Source organism: Triticum dicoccoides, chromosome 7B (genome assembly GCF_002162155.2).
Source record: "Triticum dicoccoides isolate Atlit2015 ecotype Zavitan chromosome 7B, WEW_v2.0, whole genome shotgun sequence".
In the NCBI taxonomy this organism is placed as follows: Eukaryota; Viridiplantae; Streptophyta; class Magnoliopsida; order Poales; family Poaceae; genus Triticum; species Triticum dicoccoides.
This window is the reverse complement of record NC_041393.1, coordinates 647,346,225-647,363,380: the sequence shown is the minus strand read 5'-3', so window position 1 is coordinate 647,363,380 and position 17,156 is coordinate 647,346,225. Positions and strand designations below refer to the sequence as shown.

Here is a 17,156-nt window from a genome sequence, read left to right as displayed (position 1 = left end):
AAAATTCTTAATAAATCCTAGAGGCCCACGCAGCCCATTCGTGCAAGGCAAGAGGTGGAACTAAAGTTTAGTCCCACATTGCTAGTTTAGAGGAAGTTGGACCTCTTTATAAGGGAGGCTCCTTCCCCACTTGTATGAGCATGAGAACAAGAGGGACATCCATGCGCGCTCCTCCTCCGCCGCCCGCCGCGGGTTGCGGGAATGAGCCGATGTCTAAATTTTTGCCACGCACTACGGGTATACGAAAGGTCACACGGGAGAAGGGTGATAAGGTTTTTGGGGCCCCGACGTCGACAACCTCCTCGGCGACATGGAGGACACCGACCCCAAGTCTAGTGCCTCTGATCCAGCTGCTGTCCAGTACGTGTTCTTGCCTTTCCTGTTAGAGGTCCTGCCATAGTTCTTTCTTCTAGTGTTTACCCTACACATGTTAGGATCTACCTCATATATGCATCTTGATCTACTGTCTGCTCGAGAGATGATCCTTTCTAGCTCATATATGCAGATGTTATTTACCTTCACTTTGTCAAATCGCACGACTTGTTTTATCACTGCTATACTAGTCATGTTTTATCTAGTATTTCTGTTAATAAAATCATTCGGTAAATTGCTCATATTTCCAACAATCCAAAAACCTTATTATAGGCAATTTACCTCGAATGGTTTTGCTGCGTCCATGAGACCTCCTATGTTTGAGGGTATCCACTATAAGAGGTGGCGCTTGAGAGCAGTCTTATGGTTTCAAACCATGAGTTGCTATGACACCACTCTTGGTAGACCTGAAGGAGAACTTGATGCTCAACATGCACAAGCTTTTCAGAAAATTGATACTTTGTTTAAGGCTGCTCTCTTGAGGGTTCTCGGTGAGAACATAGTTGATGCTTATGCGTCAATTGATAATGGAAAAGATATGTGGGATGCACTCGAGGACAAGTTTGGGGTCTCGGATGCTGGCACTGAGCTGTACATCATGGAGCAATTCTATGACTACAGGATGAATGAAGAACGCTCCGTGGTTGAGCAAGCTCATGAGATATAGTCATTTGTTAGAGAACTTGAGCACTTCAATTGTATCCTACCGGACAAGTTTGTTGTCGGGGGTATCATTACTAAGCTTCCTCCTTCGTAGAGGAACTTTGCTACCTTACAGAAGCATAAGAGACAGGAGTTTTCCGTCCCGGATCTCATTGGTACTCTTGATGTGGAAGAAAAGGCGAGAGCAAAGGACACACGTGCTCGAGGTATTGAGGGAGGATCTAGTGCCAATCTGGTACAGAAGAAAAACTTCCAGTCCCACAATTTCAAGAACAAGGGCAAGCTTGATGGTAAAGCAATGTTTGATGGGAAGAATAAGGTTGTACAACACACGAACTTCAAGAAGAAGAGTGACAAGCAGAAAGGTGCTTGTCATGTGTATGGAGATCCTGATCATTGGGCTCCTAGTTGTCCTAATCGCTATGACAAGCGTCATCCTGGAAAAGGCGGCAAGACCGCTAATGTTGTCATCGGAGACATTGACATGAAGGATGCTGGGTATGGTATATTTCCCACTATTCTTTCAGTATGTCATTCTCCTGATTGGTTGATTGACACAAGTGCTAATGTGCATGTATGCGGTGATATTTCCATGTTTTCGTCTTATCAGACCGCAGGGACTTCAACCGTGCTAATGGGCAACGGTTCAAGTGCTTGTGTCCGTGGTGTTGGCACGGTCGATCTAAAGTTTACTTCGGGGAAGACCGTGCGGCTGAAGAACGTACATTATGTCCCCTCTGTCAATAAAAATCCTGTTAGCGGATCTCTTCGGTGTAGAGATGGCTACAAGATTGTCTTTGAGTCAAAAAAATTTGTAATATCCAAGTATGGAACCTTTGTCGGTAAAGGCTATGAGTCAGGAGGCCTGTTTCTTTTATCCTTATCAGACGTTTGCAATAAAGTTGTTAATCATATTTGCAACAATAGTGAATCAAATGTGTGGCATTCACGTCTTTGTCATGTTAATTTTGGTTGCATGTCGCGACTAGCGAAGTTGAACTTAATCCCTAGTTTCACCACTGTCAAGGATCTAAGTGTCAAGTGTGTGTGCAAGCTAAGCAACCTCATAAGTCTTACGTGACTGCGGAAACGAGAAATCTTGCACCACTAGAACTTATACATTCAGATCTATGTGAAATGAATGGTGTTTTGACAAAATGTGGAAAGAAATATTTCATGACGTTAATTGACGACTCCACTAGATACTGCCATGTGTATCTTCTGAAATCTAAGGATGAGGCTTTGAACTTTTTCAAGATCTATAAAGCTGAAGTGGAAAACCAACTTGATCGAAAAATCAAGAGGCTTAGGTCCGACCGTGGGGGAGAGTATTTTTCAAATGAATTTGATGCTTTTTGTGCGGAACATGGTATAATCCATGAGAGGACGCCTCCCTACTCACCTCAGTCAAATGGGGTGGCCGAAAGAAAGAACCGTACTCTAACTGATTTGGTTAACGCCATGCTAGACACATCGGGTCTCTCCAAGGCATGGTGGGGGGAGGCGATATTGACTGCTTGTCATGTCCTAAACCGAGTTTCCACAAAGAACAAAGACATAACTCCATTCGAGGAATGGGAGAAGAAAAGGTTAAAGCTCTCTTATCTACGAACCTGGGGTTGTTTGGCGAAAGTCAATGTGCCAATTCCAAAGAAGCGGAAGCTGGGACCAAAAATTGTGAATTGTGTTTTTCTGGGATATGCTTTTCATAGCATTGGCTATAGATTCTTGTTGTAAAATCTGAGGTACCTGACATGCATGTCGGTACGATCATGGAGTCGAATGATGCGACTTTCTTTGAAGATATCTTTCCCATGAAGGATATGGCTACCTCATCTAATCAGGAGATGCCTAGTTCATCTAATCAGGAACCAGTTACAATTGCCGAACCTGCCATTTCGATGGAACACTTTGAAAGTCCTGTGGAGGAAAACAATGAAGTTCCTACTAGGAGCAAGAGACAGAGGACTGCAAAGTCCTTTGGTGATGATTTTCTTGTGTATCTCATAGATGACACTACCAGTTCTATTTCGGAGGCCTATGCATCGGAAGATGCTGACTACTGGAAGGAAGCGGTTCGTAGCGAGATGGATTCCATCTTGACGAATGAAACTTTGAAGATAATTGATCGTCCTTATGGGTGCAAACCTATAGGATGCAAATGGGTATTCAGGAAGAAGCTTAGGCCTGATGGTACTATTGAAAAGTACAAGGCTCGGCTCGTGGCAAAGGGTTATACCCAAAAGGAAGGTGAAGACTTTTTTGATACTTACTCACATGTGGCTCAACTGACCACTATTCGAGTTCTACTTTCTCTAGCGGCCTCACATGGTCTTCTCGTTCATCAAATGGATGTTAAGACTGCTTTCCTAAATGGAGAGTTGGATGAGGAAATTTATATGGAACAACCATCTGGGTTTGTAATAGATGGTCAGGAAGGGAAATTGTGCAAGTTGCTGAAGTCTTTGTATGGACTCAAAAAAGCACCCAAACAGTGGCATGAGAAGTTCGAAAGAACTTTAACAGCTGCAGGCTTTGTTGTGAACGAAGCTGACAAATGTGTGTACTATCACCATGGTGGGGGCGAGGGAGTTATGCTTTGCTTGTATGTTGATGACATACTAATTTCCGGAACAAATCTGAATGTTATTAAGGAGGTCAAGGATTTCCTATCTCGCTGTTTTGAGATGAAGGATTTAGGAGTGGCTGATGTCATTCTGAACATCAAGTTGTTGAGAGATGATGATGGTGGGATTACATTGCTTCAATCTCACTATGTGGAAAAGATCTTGAGTCGCTTTGGCTATAGTGACTGCAAGCCCTCTCCAACACCATATGATGCTAGCGTGCTGCTTCGAAAGAATTGAAGAATTGCTAGAGATCAATTGAAGTATTCTCAGATTATTGGCTCGCTTATGTACTTAGCCAGTGCTACAAGACCTGACATCTCTTTTGCTGTTAGAAAACTGAGTCGGTTTGTTTCAAAACTAGGAGATGTGCATTGGAAAGCTCTAGAGAGAGTTCTGCGTTATTTGAAAGGCACTGCGAATTATGGAATTCACTATACTGGGCACCCAAATGTGTTTGAAGGGTATAGTGACTCAAACTGGATCTCAGATGTTGATGAGATAAAGGCCACGAGCGGATATGTATTCACTCATGGAGGTGGCGCTGTTTCTTGGAAGTCTTGCAAGCAAACCATCTTAACGAGGTCAACAATGGAAGCAGAACTCACATCACTAGATACAACTACGGTCGAAGCAGATTGGCTTCGTCGGCCCTTGAATGACTTGCCGGTTGTTGAGAAACATGTACCGGGTATCCTTATGAACTGCGATAATCAAACTGTGATCACGAAAGTGAACAGTTCAAAGGATAACATGAAGTCATCAAGACACGTTCAGAGAAGGTGAAAGTCTGTCAGGAAAATGAAAAACTCCGGAGTTATTGCATTAGATTATATCCAAACGTCTAAAAATCTGGCAGATCCTTTTACTAAGGGTCTATCACGTAATGTGATAGATAATGCATCGAGGGAGATGGGTATGAGACTCACAATATGAGTCGTTCACAGTGGTAACCTATTCTTTATGATCGAAGATCCCGTGAATTAGATGTGGAAGACAAGCTGTTGGTCAACTGGGAGGAGAGTATCCTTACTGTTAAAAATACCACTCCATGAAGATGCAAAACTCTCCTAATCTGCATGGCAGGTTGATGTATATCTTAATGTGTTCTAAGTGGCTCTTTGAAGCAGAGATGTTGTCCTGCAGAACATCTTTTGAAGAACACACCTATATGAGTCTGATTGTTAAATGTCGCAATCTATGAGAGTAGGGTTCTCTCTAATAAACTCATGAAAGGTCTCGGAGTATGACGCATAAGCTCCACCCGCAGGGAAGACCCACGGTAGCCACGTATCGGTCAAGGCTTTATGTGAAGCTAGATTCGCAGAAAACTTGCAGTTCAAGGCCCACTCCACTATTCAAGTTGCTTACTAGTGTAGCATCGGATTCTAGGTGGAAGTTCAACTTAACAGTCTCCACTGCAGTACCGGTATATAAAACAGTGTTTTGGAACCAAAGGCAAATTTTGTGTGCCTCTGGGATCTGGTGGGGGATTGCTGGAATTTTTGTCTATTTGGGCCTAGCCCAATAGCAGTTTTAGAAAATTCCTAATAAAATCCTAGAGGCCCACGCAGCCCATTCGTGCAAGGCAAGAGGTGGAACTAAAGTTTAGTCCCACATTGCTAGTTTAGAGGGAGTTGGATCTCTTTATAAGGGAGGCTCCTTCCCCACTTGTATGAGCATGAGAACAAGAGGGACATCCACGCGCGCTCCTCCTCCGCCGCCCGCCTCGCCACGCGACGCCTCGTCACGACGCGCCGCGGGTTGCAGGAATGAGCCGAGCCGATGTCTAAATTTTTGCCACGCACTACGGGTATACGAAAGGTCACACGGAAGCTGAAAAGTTTTTGCGATAGTGGAGTTTGAATGCGAACGGTGCAGCCCTTCGGCTGCTGGCTGTTCGCTTCGTCTTCATCTCTTTGTTTCAACTTCCGTCGCTGCCCTCTCGCCTCCTTATCTTGCGCCTATAAAAGGGAGGTCGCTCCTCTCAGAGAGACGCACTAGAACTTCTCCTTCCTCTCGCCACCGGTTCCAATCTCTGCGCTGCTGCAGTCTTCCTCATCCCGGCTTGCGGCGTGCACCGCGAGTCGGGACAGTAGGCCTCCGAAACCGCACCTCTTTGAGTCCTGTACGGGAGAACGGTGATAAGGTTTTTGGGGAGCGCACTGCACGACTACTGACTTCTTCGTCACGGACGCCCCGGACTCCGACAACTACTTCCCCGACGACAACTATTTCCCCGACGTCGACAACCTCCTCGACGACAAGGAGGACACCAACCCCAAGTCTAGTTCCTCTGCTCCAGCTGCTGTCCAGTACGTGTTCTTGTCTTTCCTGTTAGAGGTCCTGCCACAATTCTTTCTTCTAGTGTTTACCCTACACATGTTAGGATCTACCTCATATATGCATCTTGATCTACTGTCTGCTCGAGAGATGATCCTTTCTAGCTCATATATGCAGATGTTATTTACCTTCACTTTGTCAAATTGCATGACTTGTTTTATCACTGCTATACTAGTCATGTTTTATCTAGTATTTCTGTTAATAAAATCATTCGGTAAATTGCTCATATTTCCAACATCCCCCAACCACCACCACTACCTAGAGCGAACATCTTGAATTTTCATGTTTTTATCCGTTTTCTAATCCTCAAAAAGTGGTCATGTAGAGAGCATATTGGCTTTTTGTACATGGCAATTACGCCTGCTAGCTGTAACATGCATATTTTCGTGTTTTTTAGGTTTTTATTATACATTACCATTGTTATAGCATGACAAATTCTTTGTGTATTCATAATTTTTACACATGGCAACTACATATGTTATAGCATGACAACTCCTCTATTTTTTTTTCTTTCAAAAATATGACATGACAACTTTTCGCACTGCACCATGACAGTTCTTGAGCTATATCATGTCAAATCTATGTCTATAGCATGGCAAAATTATGAAGACATGTGTGGCAATTTCTCTGTTGCAACATGGAATTCTCCACGTTATAGCATGGCAATTCTCCTCTTTTGCAACATGACAATTCATAAACATTTATGGCAACTTTTGCGGATGTCAATTCTTTTTTTATGTACCAATGGCAACCCCCTTCTTTTCATATGGCAATTAATGAATATGGAGCATGGCAGCTGCAACATGACAATCCTTGCTCATATGGCAACATGATAATTTTTACTGATATCATTGCCATAGCATGCCAAAGAGGGTGTTAAAAGGGGGAGAGGGGTTAGTAGTATGCAGGGGATGCCCCTTTTAGCGCTCGCTGGGAAGACCATTGAGAGTGAACGGCTGTAAGAACACAACAGTTCTCTTGTTTAACCCTACTTGAGGGAACATTGTTTCCTTAGGAAGGTCTGAGGTAAGGTCACAACTACAAAACAAGCTAGTAGCGCAAAGGCGAGTGGATCTACCTGCACACCACTAATAGCGTCGCCCAGGGCAGAAAAGCAACATAACCGCTCGCGGTCGTGGCAGCATCTTCAGCCAAATGGCAATTTTTTTGACTCAAAATGCTGCAACACAATAAAAAATTAGCCAAACATGCTGACATGGCAGCAAATTGGGCACTTTTGCTGCTCTGACAGATCTGTCGAGGTGGCTGAGTGTTTGGCTGCTCTGACAGGTCTATCGGAGCGATCAGTCAGAGCTGGCACGGTTGTATTGGGTGGGGGGTTGTCTTGGAGATGGACTGCCCTCTGGCAGTGAAAGAACTCAACATGAAGGGAATTATTCGTTCATAGCGCCATCCAATTCTCGCTGATGTCAAAACAAAACTGCCTGGGTTGGCTTCATATCAGGTTCAGGCCATCGGAAGGAATCAAAATGCTTTGGCGCATGAACATGCAACCCTTGCTAGGAGACAAGGAGACCAGAAACTTGTTGGAGTTGTGTCGAATATTGTGTATAAGGTAGGTTACAGTTGGACTAGGAGTTGTATTGTGTTTACATAGGATGTGGAGTCGTGTCCTAATAGGACACTTGTATCCTAGGCCTCTCATATATAGCGGGGGTAGACACACGATGTAACCTATGCCAACATAATAGCACAGGCGCGCAAGGAGGAGCCGGCGGCATGTGCCGGCGCCCGGGTGGCCGGTGTGCGGTATTGTGACGGTGTCATGGGGAGGAGCGCCCATAGTCAGGCCCCGGGGATGTAGCCATATCGGTGAACCTCGTTAACAAATCTCCGTGTCGTGCCTCGTGTGATTGCTTGATCCTCGGATGATCGACGGTATGCCTCGGATTTATTTTAACAAGTGGTATCATGAGCTATGGTTGAAGACCGAAGGTTTGCGGAGGCGTTGATTCGATTCAGAGGAAGATTTGATGTTTTGATCGATATCGTGATGAGAACGGTTGAGATTTGATCGGAAGACGTCAAGGCGCACGGCAACTCGCGGAGATCGGATCGCACTTGCAAGCAGGCTAGACGTACATGCGGCGAAAGATCTCGCGTAGGTCGATCGGGCGAGCGTACACTAAGCAGCGGCGGCGCGTCGCGCAGGCAGGCAAGGCAGCATGTTGATCGGTCGATCGGGCGCTGGCTGCGGAGGCCGAAAGGCGCGTGCGTGGGCAGCGGCCCAGCTGGCGGAAGCCGCAAGGATGCATGCGGCGAGTCACGGATCATACGGCGAGTCCGGTGGTGTACAAGCAGGAAAGAGCAGTCAGATACAAGATTTGTTTTGAGAAAAAAAGGAGGGGACCCGAGTCTCCATTGACACGGAGTTAGGCAGGCAAATCAATCGGGGAAATAAATCCATATGTGTCCATTGGAATTAGCAGGAGGCATTGACAAGGCAAATAGCTTAGCATACGGAAGTTGAGCCAAGGGAGCACTTCACGTGAAGACCAACTAGCTAGATTGCTAGTAGTAGACAGAGGTTCTGTTCTTGTGCTTGGGGATCACTGGAAGACTGCTCAGTTATTTTTCACAGGGTCAGCCGTACAAAGAATCATGGCGCCATCGGGTACCAGGTTTGAGGTGGAAAAGTTCAACGAGACTGAAAACCTTGAGTTATGGCAGACAAGGGTGAAAAATGTGTTAGGTGCAACAAGGATGCTTGAAGTCGATGCCGGAAGTCATGCCAGCTAAGATGGAATTATCATGTGATGGATGGAGATTCACGGGAGACGATTTGGGAGCCTCGAGCGTGTCGTGTAGCCATACAAGTTCGACTGGGTTGGACTTGACAGTCTGACGGATCGACGTGAGTCGGTTGGTACAGAAGACGGTGGTGGGATCGGCGGCGACGATATAGGAGCGTGGTGCTGATGGTGACCGACTTCTGGGCGTGGAAACACGTGGCGCAGGCCTGAGGGCTTGTGTGGCTTCGACAAGACTATGGCGCGGGATTGATTCAAGGTGGTGTATACACGGAGCTTGAAGTCAATGAGGCGCGGGGGTGGACTGATCATCTACCATGGAGTCATGTTGAAGGTGGAGCTAGAGTCTGGAGGACTTCACTCGGTGCTGATTGAGGGGCTACGACGTAAGACAGAGAGTCGAAGCCTATTCAGCGGGAAAAAGCGAGGGACACGTAGTTCGGACTGGAGCCCAGTAGTCTGATGGAAGCGTGAAACTCGTCATCGGTCGGTGATGATCGGTGGTACTCTGCAGTGGGGGTTGAGTGGTGTGGTTTTGCGACCCTTGAAACTCGACCGGGACAGCAGAGGCTCGACGCAGTAATAGCGGCGAGGCGTGCGGTATGCACGGGGCATGGAGACAGGCCAGGGCTCTGGTGGTCATACATGTGGTGAGACAACTGCGAATTTGACTCGAGATGACTACAAGCAACGGTGAAATTCCTTCATGTTTCAGATATGCGGTCAAGAAAGGAGCGGTGATGTTGAGTTCAGGTAGCTCTTATGTGTGACACCCAATATGTGAGTTGTTCATTTTCACGCATGTCAGTGATCAGTGTGTGATGGCGTTTGACTGATGCTCTAGAAGTTGGGAGAAAAAACTAGAGTAACAAGGAACTTAATTTTTGCTCGAGTGTTGACCGTGGTCAAGAAAAGAAGGGACTACAAGTTGCAGGTGGAGTCATATGGAGTCTTTGGAGTAGCAGCGGTACTCGTGGGATATACTCAAGTCCAATGTACATGGAAGTTTGACGCATTGACGAATTCAAGGTGGTGGAGAACATTCGCCAAGGTGGAGTTTGTTGGAGTTGTGTCGAATATTGTGTATAAGGTAGGTTACAGTTGGACTAGGAGTTGTATTGTGTTTACATAGGATGTGGAGTCGTGTCCTAATAGGACACTTGTATCCTAGGCCTCTCATATATAGCGGGGGTAGACACACGATGTAACCTATGCCAACATAATAGCACAGGCGCGCAAGGGGGTGCCGGCGGCATGTGCCGGCGCCCGGGTGGCCGGTGTGCGGTATTGTGACGGTGTCATGGGGAGGAGCGCCCATAGTCAGGCCCCGGGGATGTAGCCATATCGGTGAACCTCGTTAACAAATCTCCGTGTCGTGCCTCGTGTGATTGCTTGATCTTCGGATGATCCATGGTATGCCTCGGATTTATTCTAACATGAAGGGAATTATTCGTTCAGAGCGCCATCCAATTCTCGCTGATGTCAAAACAAAACTGCCTGGGTTGGCTTCATATCAGGTTCAGGCCATCGGAAGGAATCAAAATGCTTTGGCGCATGAACATGCAACCCTTGCTAGGAGACAAGGAGACCAGAAACTTGTTGGAGTTGTGTCGAATATTGTGTATAAGGTAGGTTACAGTTGGACTAGGAGTTGTATTGTGTTTAATTAGGATGTGGAGTCGTGTCCTAATAGGACACTTGTATCCTAGGCCTCTCATATATAGCGGGGGTAGACACACGATGTAACCTATGCCAACATAATAGCACAGGCGCGCAAGGAGGAGCCGGCGGCATGTGCCGGCGCCCGGGTGGCCGGTGTGCGGTATTGTGACGGTGTCATGGGGAGGAGCGCCCATAGTCAGGCCCCGGGGATGTAGCCATATCGGTGAACCTCGTTAACAAATCTCCGTGTCGTGCCTCGTGTGATTGCTTGATCCTCGGATGATCGACGGTATGCCTCGGATTTATTTTAACAAGTGGTATCATGAGCTATGGTTGAAGACCGAAGGTTTGCGGAGGCGTTGATTCGATTCAGAGGAAGATTTGATGTTTTGATCGATATCGTGATGAGAACGGTTGAGATTTGATCGGAAGACGTCAAGGCGCACGGCAACTCGCGGAGATCGGATCGCACTTGCAAGCAGGCTAGACGTACATGCGGCGAAAGATCTCGCGTAGGTCGATCGGGCGAGCGTACACTAAGCAGCGGCGGCGCGTCGCGCAGGCAGGCAAGGCAGCATGTTGATCGGTCGATCGGGCGCTGGCTGCGGAGGCCGAAAGGCGCGTGCGTGGGCAGCGACCCAGCTGGCGGAAGCCGCAAGGATGCATGCGGCGAGTCACGGATCATACGGCGAGTCCGGTGGTGTACAAGCAGGAAAGAGCAGTCAGATACAAGATTTGTTTTGAGAAAAAAAGGAGGGGACCCGAGTCTCCATTGACACGGAGTTAGGCAGGCAAATCAATCGGGGAAATAAATCCATATGTGTCCATTGGAATTAGCAGGAGGCATTGACAAGGCAAATAGCTTAGCATACGGAAGTTGAGCCAAGGGAGCACTTCACGTGAAGACCAACTAGCTAGATTGCTAGTAGTAGACAGAGGTTCTGTTCTTGTGCTTGGGGATCACTGGAAGACTGCTCAGTTATTTTTCACAGGGTCAGCCGTACAAAGAATCATGGCGCCATCGGGTACCAGGTTTGAGGTGGAAAAGTTCAACGAGACTGAAAACCTTGAGTTATGGCAGACAAGGGTGAAAAATGTGTTAGGTGCAACAAGGATGCTTGAAGTCGATGCCGGAAGTCATGCCAGCTAAGATGGAATTATCATGTGATGGATGGAGATTCACGGGAGACGATTTGGGAGCCTCGAGCGTGTCGTGTAGCCATACAAGTTCGACTGGGTTGGACTTGACAGTCTGACGGATCGACGTGAGTCGGTTGGTACAGAAGACGGTGGTGGGATCGGCGGCGACGATATAGGAGCGTGGTGCTGATGGTGACCGACTTCTGGGCGTGGAAACACGTGGCGCAGGCCTGAGGGCTTGTGTGGCTTCGACAAGACTATGGCGCGGGATTGATTCAAGGTGGTGTATACACGGAGCTTGAAGTCAATGAGGCGCGGGGGTGGACTGATCATCTACCATGGAGTCATGTTGAAGGTGGAGCTAGAGTCTGGAGGACTTCACTCGGTGCTGATTGAGGGGCTACGACGTAAGACAGAGAGTCGAAGCCTATTCAGCGGGAAAAAGCGAGGGACACGTAGTTCGGACTGGAGCCCAGTAGTCTGATGGAAGCGTGAAACTCGTCATCGGTCGGTGATGATCGGTGGTACTCTGCAGTGGGGGTTGAGTGGTGTGGTTTTGCGACCCTTGAAACTCGACCGGGACAGCAGAGGCTCGACGCAGTAATAGCGGCGAGGCGTGCGGTATGCACGGGGCATGGAGACAGGCCAGGGCTCTGGTGGTCATACATGTGGTGAGACAACTGCGAATTTGACTCGAGATGACTACAAGCAACGGTGAAATTCCTTCATGTTTCAGATATGCGGTCAAGAAAGGAGCGGTGATGTTGAGTTCAGGTAGCTCTTATGTGTGACACCCAATATGTGAGTTGTTCATTTTCACGCATGTCAGTGATCAGTGTGTGATGGCGTTTGACTGATGCTCTAGAAGTTGGGAGAAAAAACTAGAGTAACAAGGAACTTAATTTTTGCTCGAGTGTTGACCGTGGTCAAGAAAAGAAGGGACTACAAGTTGCAGGTGGAGTCATATGGAGTCTTTGGAGTAGCAGCGGTACTCGTGGGATATACTCAAGTCCAATGTACATGGAAGTTTGACGCATTGACGAATTCAAGGTGGTGGAGAACATTCGCCAAGGTGGAGTTTGTTGGAGTTGTGTCGAATATTGTGTATAAGGTAGGTTACAGTTGGACTAGGAGTTGTATTGTGTTTACATAGGATGTGGAGTCGTGTCCTAATAGGACACTTGTATCCTAGGCCTCTCATATATAGCGGGGGTAGACACACGATGTAACCTATGCCAACATAATAGCACAGGCGCGCAAGGGGGTGCCGGCGGCATGTGCCGGCGCCCGGGTGGCCGGTGTGCGGTATTGTGACGGTGTCATGGGGAGGAGCGCCCATAGTCAGGCCCCGGGGATGTAGCCATATCGGTGAACCTCGTTAACAAATCTCCGTGTCGTGCCTCGTGTGATTGCTTGATCTTCGGATGATCCATGGTATGCCTCGGATTTATTCTAACATGAAGGGAATTATTCGTTCAGAGCGCCATCCAATTCTCGCTGATGTCAAAACAAAACTGCCTGGGTTGGCTTCATATCAGGTTCAGGCCATCGGAAGGAATCAAAATGCTTTGGCGCATGAACATGCAACCCTTGCTAGGAGACAAGGAGACCAGAAACTTGTTGGAGTTGTGTCGAATATTGTGTATAAGGTAGGTTACAGTTGGACTAGGAGTTGTATTGTGTTTACATAGGATGTGGAGTCGTGTCCTAATAGGACACTTGTATCCTAGGCCTTTCATATATAGCGGGGGTAGACACACGATGTAACCTATGCCAACATAATAGCACAGGCGCGCAAGGAGGAGCCGGCGGCATGTGCCGGCGCCCGGGTGGCCGGTGTGCGGTATTGTGACGGTGTCATGGGGAGGAGCGCCCATAGTCAGGCCCCGGGGATGTAGCCATATCGGTGAACCTCGTTAACAAATCTCCGTGTCGTGCCTCGTGTGATTGCTTGATCTTCGGATGATCCACGGTATGCCTCGGATTTATTCTAACATGAAGGGAATTATTCGTTCAGAGCGCCATCCAATTCTCGCTGATGTCAAAACAAAACTGCCTGGGTTGGCTTCATATCAGGTTCAGGCCATCGGAAGGAATCAAAATGCTTTGGCGCATGAACATGCAGCCCTTGCTAGGAGACAAGGAGACCAGGAACTGATTGCAGACGTGCCTCTGTGGCTACAGAGTGTAACTCCGTTTGGGAGTAACTTTAGGTTGCTCTTCTAAAAAAAATAGTAGGACGGAGATTTTAATTCCTTGAAAAAAGAAGAAAATAATCCACCACTCAAAATAAAGAGAAGAAAAAACCACTAGGACAAAGGTTATTTTTTGTGGTGGAACAAGGAAATCATCTGCTTTCTTTTATAAAAAAAGTTCCAAAGGCTTTCACTCTTTATGTGAGATCCACATGCAGCCAGTCAGTGGCGATGCATGTATCTAGTCAGTGTAGCCCAGTGGATGCATGTGTGAAAATCTTACATTACACATCAACCAAATACTCGCATCACGTTAGCACGGTAACTATGTTCAAACTGTAAAAATACTGCTCCTGCGAGAAATCCACTACAGAAGAACCTCTAACAAAACAGATCCCAGACTAGAGGAGGATTCAAATTGCTATATGTTATAGATAGCTAAATAACGACCACTAGCTAGCTCTTCATTCCACACCGCCACCTACCGACACTCATCTTCACTTATTCCCTGCTCCGCTCAATCAAACCTCACACTCCATGAAAGGATATATTACATCTTTATGCCCACCCAAGTAGCCACCGCTGGGATGTACAAGCTCTTTTGCTCGATCCTCACAACCAAAACAAGCACCTTAAAAAGGCAAAGGGGGTGCGTTAGCGGATGGATGGATGCCTAATTAATCAACATGAAAAAGCAATTCAATGTATATAAATACCAATTACCAGAGACATTCTCTTCCACTGCAGTGCAAAGATATACATCATCGTCCTCTCTGCAGTCAGGATGTACCTCAGCAAAGAACAAACTGATTGTGCCATCCAATCTCTTCTTCGCTGTAAAGTTGAAGTGCACATAGCCTTTTCCACTCTCATCAATTAGGTTCCTTTGCTTCACTTCCACAAGCTCTAAGAGCATCTCCAGCTGTTGGCCCCCAGGAGGCGCCTAAAATCGCAGCCTGGGGGCGAGCCGGCGCAAAAAACCAGCCTGGGGCGAGTTGGTCCCCAGTCGCCGGCTCCAAGGCCGCCCCCAGGCGTGTCTAATTGTTTAAAAAAAATGTTAGGCGACGTTCGGTTAAACACGGCTAAATTCAACCAAACTTCGGCGAGTTCATACCTATTTAAAATATTTTACAGAAAGGAAAAAAAGCTACTAGGCCCGCTGTCGCCCTCGCCGCTCCTCGCCGCCCGCCGCCCTTGAAGCACTACATGCCGAGGAGCCTGTAGAACTGCGTGTAGTCACCGTCGTCGTCGTCGCTTCCTCCGCGGCCGTCGTCCCTGCTGCACCCCTCCCCAGGTTGGCACGGCGGGTTGGACGGTCCGGGGGCGTCCTCGTCCTCGTCGCTGTCGAGGATCACCACGCCGTGCTCGTCCTCGCGCCCACGCCTGCGGGCAGCTATCTCCTCCAAGGCTCGGCCCTATCGGACCATCTCGTCGCGGAGGTAGTCGTTCCGCGCCCACTTTAGGGCCTCCTCGTCGGAGAATCCGCGCCGGGCTATGGCCTCGTACTCCGCGGGGAGGCCGGGCTCCGCCTTCGGCCTGACGAGGACGATGCGTCCAGAGGTGGGGGAGGAGTCGGCGATGCGGACACCGGAGCTGCGGGTGCGGTGGCTGACCTGTGTGTCCTGGGGCTCCGGCTTGACGAGGCAGAGGCAGGGAGAGCCGGTCGACCGGCCTAACGAGGAGGAGGACGCCCCCGGGTCCATGTGCCTCGGCGTCCATGAGCTCCCACGCCGGCGGGAGAAGGACGGTGGAGTGGGGTACTCCAGCCTGGGCGTGTTGCCGCCCTCGATATACTCGAGGACGGCCTCCAGCGTGCGGCCGGGCACGCCCCACCCTCGGCAGCGGCCTTCGGAGTTGAGCCTTCCGGAGGGCACGACGCCGTTGGTGGCCTCGAGCTGCTCGGCGTGGCGGCGACGAAAGTATGGCTCCCACAACGGGCTGTCGGGGACGTACCGTGGACCTTCCCTCGCCGCCTGCGGCAGAGAGGAGCGGATACGCGCGATCTCCGCACGCCGCGCCGCCCCGGTGGGCGGTGGTCGCACCGGGACCCCGCCGGCGCTGATCCTCCACGCCCCGGGCACCCGCATATCCGGCGGGGCCGGGTACTCGGCCTCAAAGAGGAGCCGAGCTTCGTCCTCGTGAAGGTGGCGGCGGCCGAAGCCGTTCACCGTCGCGTCGTCGCCTGGGAAACGCTCGGCATGGTTGAACTGGAGACGGCGAGAGGAGAGGGAGGAATGGGTGTCGGTGATGGAGTGTCTGTGCGTCACCGGCGCGCTGGGGGCGGCTTATATAGGCGGAGGTGCCGCGCGTACGCATGGCCGTCGTGTGTACGCGTGGCGGGCGAGGGACGCGCGTCGTCCGGTCTTCACTGCGCCGCCCGTGAGCCATCAATGGAGGAGGCTGACCGGCACGGCAGCGCGCGACAGTTTTGGCATTGATTCGCCGTGGGAACCGAGGCGATGAGGACGACGAAGCGACGAGAAGAGCCGAGTCGCTGCCAAGGAGGGCCCACCGATTTTCGCGCCAAAAATGTTTCGGCTGGCGCCCCCAAGCGCCCCCCCCCCCCCAGCGCGCCGGGTTCGGCCTGGGTCCGCCGGCGCTGATTTCGGCCCAAGCCGGCGAAAAACGGGCTCCTGGGGGCGCGACTGGGCCGTTTTTTCGGCGCCGGTGCAAAAATATTGCCTGGGGAGGCCGTTCTGGGGGCGCGGCTGGAGATGCTCTAACTCCCTAGGCTGGAATGTAAATTCAAAATAGGTCACTACAACATGCACTAATCCACGGACAAATTATATTGTGCTAACAGAAGCAATATAGAGTAGTAACTTAAAGCAATCCTTAAAACCAAGGACTAAGCAAAGAAAGAAAATCAATAAAAATATAAACAATTCAGTTCTAATTTGCATGCCAGATTCTTTTTCCTCACACCTGCATGTTATTTAGCTTGGCGTAGACATTCAACGCTATCACCAAACTCTTACGGTCATGCTCTTGGCTACGCATTATCATGTCTTCCCGGGATGGTGACTTGGGCCTAAGACGCATCTGGTGCTTCGAGGCTTCAACAAAAGCATCACGCAAGTCTTCAAAAGTAATTGATGATGGTCTAGGAGTGGGATCCTCCCAAGTCTCTAATCCAGCAAATCCATCACTACATGACAAAATACTATGTGGTTATAATCATCACTGCTCAATATGAAAGAGTAAACTATGACAATATGATGCACAAGAAAAGAATGAAACTGACCCATGTTTAAAGAAATACGAAGTCTGTACATCGCCGATGAATGACGAGAAAGTTATATAGACAAATTATTGGACATGGTTATTAGTAGAAGTGTCTCGTCTAAACAAGTTGTTTTTAGAGCGAAAACTTGAAACAACAT

General features: G+C 48.8%; 1 protein-coding gene across 1 annotated transcript; it reads right to left on the bottom strand.

Annotated features, from left to right (window-relative positions):
* Positions 1 to 14,277: 14,277 nt before the first annotated feature.
* Positions 14,278 to 16,917, bottom strand: LOC119336086. The gene is made up of 4 exons (XM_037608119.1): positions 16,699 to 16,917; positions 16,497 to 16,505; positions 14,497 to 14,683; positions 14,278 to 14,404 (listed from the first exon to the last, which is right to left on the bottom strand). The coding sequence occupies exons 1-4, from the start codon at positions 16,813 to 16,815 to the stop codon at positions 14,295 to 14,297; spliced, it is 423 nt and encodes a 140-aa protein (XP_037464016.1). The 5' UTR covers positions 16,816 to 16,917; the 3' UTR covers positions 14,278 to 14,294.
* Positions 16,918 to 17,156: the final 239 nt, after the last annotated feature.